This window comes from Haematobia irritans, chromosome 4 (genome assembly GCF_050003625.1).
Source record: "Haematobia irritans isolate KBUSLIRL chromosome 4, ASM5000362v1, whole genome shotgun sequence".
Taxonomy (NCBI): Eukaryota; Metazoa; Arthropoda; class Insecta; order Diptera; family Muscidae; genus Haematobia; species Haematobia irritans.
The window spans coordinates 36,466,383-36,473,736 of NC_134400.1; the positions used below are offsets into that span (position 1 = coordinate 36,466,383).

A 7,354-nucleotide genomic window follows, 5' to 3' on the forward strand; every position below is an offset into this window, starting at 1 on the left:
TACGGCCGTATATACTTGTTCTTCTTCTTCTTCTTGTACCTTTCACTTTTAATAAGTTGCTGCCTAACTATTTTGTCCTCCTTTTACAATTTCAATACCTACAAATATGAAAAATCATAAACCATTTTTTTTCACAAAAGATTAGCGTCCTGAATGGTACCTGATGAATGAAGGGATTGTTATTCTGTTGGTATTTTCTTTCTTTGTACACCATCACGAACATTGATAGACTTATTGTTTATTTACACCGAAAAAAAAGTTTACTATTTTTTATGAAAAATGAACTAGCCCATAGTAAGAATGACCATGATTTGGCGCCAAAGATTTTTTTCATCTAGATAAGTTCATGATTTTCTTATAAATTAGTTCATGTATTGCATCGTATTTTAGTTCATTATTACTATGCTTTGGGAAGAATATAGTTAAACTCATTCAAAATATTCCTGCTATCCGGAAAAATTAACGATTTTTTGGGAAACCTGTATTAAGAAATTGGTTTGAAATAAACTATTTGTCGGTATAATTTTCAAAAAAGTAGAGAAATTGAGGAATCAAAGGTACAACAAGCCTGTATACAACTAAGAAATTTTTCGTACAAAACAAGTCAATTTTCTATAACCACCAGTATTTTATTTCAAAAAATTATTATTATATTACACAAAACTATGGCTTATGATATACAATAAAGGAAATATTTTTATTAGTACGTTGGATGCAGTTACTTGTCGGTAGTTAGTAATTGCTTCTTCAAAAGAGTAATATTCTATGTTATTAAGACTAAACTAATTAATTTAAATTTCCATGCTTTCTATCCAGATGAAAGATATATTGAATTGTCCAATTTCATCGATTTTGGCTAACTTTTGTTGGGCGGATTTGTCTTATAAGCATCTGAAATTGCAAAGTTATACAAAATATAAGAAAAATATTATCAAATTCTATCGTTCATATTGATTTTTAACTTACGGTTTTCAAGAGTGTTTCCTAGAGCCAATAAGGATATCAGCTTAATTAGCATTAAACAGTAAGAATATTCAAAAAAATACCATTACAAGACCTGTTTACCTGCAAGTGAAAATAATAATTTTTAATAAATTTAAATTTTAGTTTTATTAAAAACGGACAAAATACCGTTTATAGAAAACTTACCACATTGAAAAATCCATCCAGTTGGTACATTATTGAAATCATATCCATGGACTAATGGGACGTTTTTGAAATTATTCTCAGAATATATTTGAAATAAAAAATGAAAAAAAAATTAGACATAATTTCCAATTGTCAGTATAGCATTTAGTATTTAAGGTGGATATTAAGTTCGAGTTTAGAGGCTAAAATCGCAATTTTCATGATACGTTTTCTTTAATAATCCATTATAAAAAAATAATCTGTATAAAAAACTTGGTTTGGGCTATTCTCCATCAAGTTATATTTAAATTTGTATCGGAAGACGTACAATTTTACACTTTTCTTAGTAATTTATTTTTATACCCTCCATCATAGGATGGGGGTATATTAACTTTGTCATTCCGTTTGTAACACATCGAAATATTGCTCTAAGACCCCATAAAGTATATATATTCTGGGTCGTGGTGAAATTCTGAGTCGATCTAAGCATGTCCGTCCGTCCGTCCGTCCGTCCGTCCGTCTGTTGAAATCACGCTAACTTCCGAACGAAACAAGCTATCGACTTGAAACTTGGCACAAGTAGTTGTTATCGATGTAGGTCGGATGGTATTGAAAATGGGCCATATCGGTTCACTTTTACGTATAGCCCCCATATAAAGGGACCCTCAGATTTGGCTTGTGGAGCCTCTAAAAGAAGCATATTTCATTCGATCCGGCTGAAATTTGGTATATGGTGTTGGTATATGGTCTCTAACAACCATGCAAAAATTGGTCCACATCGGTCCATAATTATATATAGCCCCCATATAAACCGATCCCCAGATTTGGCTTGCGGAGCCTCAAAGAGAAGCAAATTTCATCCGATCCGGCTGAAATTTGGTACATGATGTTGGTATATGGTCTCTAACAACCATGCAAAAATTGGTTCCCATCGGTCCATAATTATATATAGCCCCCATATAAACCGATCCCCAGATTTGGCTAGTGGAGCCTCTAAGAGAAGCATATTTCATCCGATCCGGCTGAAATTTGGTACATGGTGTTGGTATATGGTCTCTAACAATCATGCAAAAATTGGTCCTCATTGCTCCATAATTATATATAGCCCCCATATAAACCGATCCCCAGATTTTGGCTTGCGGAGCCTCAAAGAGAAGCAATTTTCATCCGATCCGGCTGAAATTTGGTACATGATGTTGGTATATGGTCTCTAACAACCGTGCAAAAATTGGTCCACATCGGTCCATAATTATATATAGCGCCCATATAAACCGATCCCCAGATTTGGGTTGCGGAGCCTCAAAGAGAAGCAAATTTTATCCGATCCGCCTGAAATTTGGTACATGATATTGGTATATGGTCTCTAACAACCGTGCAAAAAATGGTCCACATCGGTTCATAATTATATATAGCCCCCATATAAACCGATCCCCAGATTTGGCTTTCGAAGTCTCCAAGAGAAGCAAATTTCATCCAATCCGGTTGTAATTTGGAACATGGTCGATATCGGTCCATAAATATATATAGCCCCCATACAAAATGTTCTCCAGATTTGACCTCCGGAGCCTCTTGGAGGAGCAAAATTCATCCGATTCGGTTCAAAGTAGGAACGTGGTGTTAGTATATGGTCGCTAACAACCATACCAAAATTGGTCCAATCACACAAAAATTGGTCCATATCGGTTCATAATCATGGTTGCCACTAGAGCCAAAAATAATCTACCAAATTTTATTTCTATAGAAAATGTCAAAATTTTATTTCTAGAGAAAATTTTGTTAAAATTTTATTCGGTTCATAATAAAATTTTCATCATTGTCAAAATTTTATTTCTATAGAAAATTTTGTCAAAATTTTATTGCTATAGAAAATTTTGTTCAAATTTTATTCGGTTCATAATCATAGTTGCCACTCAAGCCAAAAATAATCGACCAAGATTTTATTTCTATAGAAAATTTTGTCAAAAGTTTATTTCTATAGAAAATATTGTTAAAATTTTATTTCTGTAGAAATTTTTGTCAAAATTTTCTTTCTATAGAAAATGTTGTCAAAATTTTTATTTCTATAGAAAATTTTGTGAAAATTTTATTTCCATAGAAAATTTTTTAATATTTTCTTTCTGTAGAAAATTTTGTCAAAATTTTATGTCTACTTTGCCAAACTGAATTATATACGTATTGGATCGATCTTTTTTGATTTAATATATACCACGTATGGACATACAATTTAGAAGATGGTGTTAGGAGGTTTTAAGATACCTTGCCATCGGCAAGCGTTACCGCAACTTAAGTAATTCGATTATGGATGGCAGTGTTTAGAAGAAGTTTCTACGCAATCCATGATGGAGGGTACATAAGCTTCGGCCTGGCCGAACTTACGGCCGTATATACTTGTTATTTTTAGCGTTTAAACTCGAACTTAGTACTCACCTGTAGGAATTGATGTAACATAAAAAATATAGATTCAAAAACATGGTTGCATCTCCAACCTGTGATCCAGATGTAGAATAAATATAGATCATCCTATTACCACTCATGTTGTATATTTTTTATGTAAATCAATTAAAAGTCCGCACTAATTTTAAACTATTAACAGAAATATACAGTTTGTTTAAAGCGGTTTCTCCTATTTTTTAAATTAATTATTTTGAATTTTTCTTGAATTGTATTGAGCTATGTTTAGTAATAAGTTGTATGAATTTCAACCATGTAATATCCCATTATTTTTGCGTAAATGTGGCAATGAAGCAAATTGCACTGTTGTTGGAGGGATGATGGGCTGAGACCGAGGCTTCTTGGTGCGTTAACGAAGTTGACTCGCTCTCTATTCATCATCACACCCAACATAGAGGTTGATTTCCTTCACCAGCTCACCATTGATCTCATAATATGTAAGTACAAAGTCTCTAATGTACCAACAAACGCACTCAATGAATATATAAATTGTGAACTCATACCTCCACGTCTTTCATTCAAAAGGCAAATTATAAGTCTGCTCCATTTCACAAATATTCCGAATGTCTCATTTTCGAAATATTTCTATAAAATTTTTGTCTATAAATTTGGTCTATTTAATTTTACTTAAATAACTACAACTCCGTAGTCTCAATTTTTCTTCATATATTTGTTATTCCTAATCACAAATATATTGGTTACAACCCCGTAACAATACTGAACATGGTCCTTCGAACCTTTATTGAACACAGCTAAATGGTTTGCCCTCTAAAATAAATATTTCTAATATCACGACAACCCTATTTAATTTGACAGCTCGCCAAATACGAATTTTCAACAAAGCAGAACTAATATTGATAATTTAAGCAAACACATTTCATGCTTCATTAATTTGGACAATTAATTGGTGCTAAAACAATACAGGATATACTTCTCTCCTGACAGTATTTTGCATACTGCAAACTTGCATCAAAGATAGTAATAAGAAAAACAAAATAAGACGAAATCCGTAAAGATCGCCACTTGGAATATACATGACCATTCCAGAACACGTGTGGCCAACGGTACTTTATATTGGTCACAAGTACAGATCAACAAAAAGATCATAAGACACATGGTTAAGTCAACCACAGGTATATGGAGACCATAGGTAACATTTCTAGATTTGCCACACAAAATTGTGTTTTTGGTTAGAATTTCACATGTCAAATAATTTAACAAACTTTTACATTACTTGTAGAACGCCAATTCCATCAATGATTACTGCGTTGTAAGTACACAGCTTGTAATTGAGAATAATTCGTAAACTTTCTGGAAGAGATCCCCTACGACAATCATCAAGTACACAAGGCAAAAACCTCAGGTACACGAGTTGTCACCAAACTTCACATTAAACATTGAACACCACACGGATGCAAGAAAATTAAAAAACTGGGTCAAAATCGCCGTCTGTCTGAATAAAAACGAAGTCAAAACCACTAACATACATTTCATAAAAACTGATTCTAACATCACTCATCATTGGTTTTCCCTTGGATTTCAAATGTAAGTCATACTCTTTATTCATTCAGTGTCATGAAACATTTCATTGTTTATATTTGATCCAATTACCATCAATTACCAAATCCATACATCTTGAACTTTGTTCTGACCTGACAACCTCTTCATTTCGAGCTGCCTTCGTAAGATTTGTAGGTAGACGGGGACTTCCTCAGAAACTCATGTCCGATAATGGCACTAATTTTATCGGAGCTGATCGTGCGTTTCATAATGAATATCTTCTATTTCTTAAAAACTCTGCCAAGGATATTGTAGAAAAATACACTGCCCACGGGTTTCACTGGTCATTCATACCACCCAATGCACCACACATGGGAGGTATTTGGGAGGCTGGTGTTAAATCCTTTAAAATGCACTTTCGAAAAATTGCCCAAAATACAAAATACACGTTCGAAGAGTTTTGTACCCTATTAGTGCGAATAGAAGCTGTATTAAATTCTCGCCCCCTCTCGCCAATGACCGACGACCCCTTGGAGTTGTTAGCTTTAACTCCAGGACACTTTTTGCGTGGTGCCCCTCTTATGGCAATGCCAGAAGTCTCTGATGATTCTCTTCCTCTCGCAGACAAATGGGATAAACTCAAATCACTTCAACATCAATTCGCTCGTAGGTGGAAGGATGAGTACATTAAAGAATTGCAGAATAGATATAAATGGCAACAACAAGAAAAAAATGTAAGTGTGGGGCAACTAGTGATAATTCACGATGATTCCTTACCACCATGTGAATGGCGTTTGGGTCGCATTAAAAAACTTTATCCCGGTTCGGACGGCCTTGTGCGAGTAGCGGATGTGAGAACTAAAAATGGGACGGTAACGAGAGCTATAGCTAAACTTTGCGTTTTACCAAACAACCCCTAAAAATAAAAACGTTTTTTTTTTACTTTTGCCCCCCTTTGACCCTAAGCTATACAATACAAATATCAAATTGACTACCAAACAATCCATCTTTTTCTTCTCCAGGGATCGCAGAAATTCACAATTCAACCAGTGCCTGGTTTGTAAAAAATATCACTCTCTTAGATATTGCAGGAAATTTTTGAACATGTCCATAACAGATCGTCGTCGTGCTGTTGTTCGTCATGAATACTGCGTTAACTGCTTGGCCAGATCACATAAAACAATACAGTGTAATTCACCAGATGTCTGTCAACGATGTGGAAAAGAACATCATACATTGCTCCATGAGCCACTTCAACGAAGAATTTATCCTCGAACCAGACGAAGTAATCCAGTTAGACGTTCTAATCGACAGCGGCAGGTGGGACGTCCCAAAGCGCGTATTCCTGAATCGGAGAGGTCAAATCCAATGGAAACTACACGACGACCAGAGGTTAAAGCTAATATATCTTCCGAGAATCCACAATGGTGTTTGGAAGTCGCATTGCGTGCACTATCCCAACTTCAACGATTTTTGTAATTTTGCCCTTTTAGGCCAAGGGAGGCAGGATGTTTAAAGCGGTTTCTCCTATTTTTTAAATTAATTATTTTGAATTTTTCTTGAATTGTATTGAGCTATGTTTAGTAATAAGTTGTATGAATTTCAACCATGTAATATCCCATTATTTTTGCGTAAATGTGGCAATGAAGCAAATTGCACTGTTGTTGGAGGGATGATGGGCTGAGACCGAGGCTTCTTGGTGCGTTAACGAAGTTGACTCGCTCTCTATTCATCATCACACCCAACATAGAGGTTGATTTCCTTCACCAGCTCACCATTGATCTCATAATATGTAAGTACAAAGTCTCTAATGTACCAACAAACGCACTCAATGAATATATAAATTGTGAACTCATACCTCCACGTCTTTCATTCAAAAGGCAAATTATAAGTCTGCTCCATTTCACAAATATTCCGAATGTCTCATTTTCGAAATATTTCTATAAAATTTTTGTCTATAAATTTGGTCTATTTAATTTTACTTAAATAACTACAACTCCGTAGTCTCAATTTTTCTTCATATATTTGTTATTCCTAATCACAAATATATTGGTTACAACCCCGTAACAATACTGAACACAGTTCTTTAATCTGTTATTTGTTTTTATCAATAAAAAGCGTTTCTGATTACTCTAACATCACATCATTCACTTCTCAGTTTATAAAATGTTTCGAAATAAATGTATTTTCATTAATAATCACCAATACCGTACAATTTTGCAAAATTAAAACCACGTGTGCACTTCATAAATGCATCAACATAACTGAATGCAAC

General features: G+C 34.2%; 1 protein-coding gene and 1 long non-coding RNA gene across 2 annotated transcripts; one reads left to right on the forward strand and one right to left on the reverse strand.

Annotated features, from left to right (window-relative positions):
- Positions 1-717: 717 nt before the first annotated feature.
- Positions 718-1,260, reverse strand: LOC142237288 (uncharacterized). The gene is made up of 3 exons (XR_012722429.1): positions 1,150-1,260; positions 967-1,065; positions 718-891 (listed from the first exon to the last, which is right to left on the reverse strand). It is a non-coding gene; the product is annotated as an uncharacterized LOC142237288 (long non-coding RNA).
- Positions 1,261-5,300: 4,040 nt separating this feature from the next.
- Positions 5,301-5,999, forward strand: LOC142235356 (uncharacterized). Its single transcript, XM_075306611.1, has one exon. It carries the CDS (start codon positions 5,301-5,303, stop codon positions 5,997-5,999), a length of 699 nt encoding a protein of 232 aa, XP_075162726.1.
- The last annotated feature ends 1,355 nt before the right edge of the window (positions 6,000-7,354 follow it).

Excerpts from the sequence above, each read along its gene's own strand:
- LOC142235356 (XM_075306611.1), top strand. The coding sequence starts at position 5,301 with ATGTCCGATAATGGCACTAATTTTATCGGAGCTGATCGTGCGTTTCAT.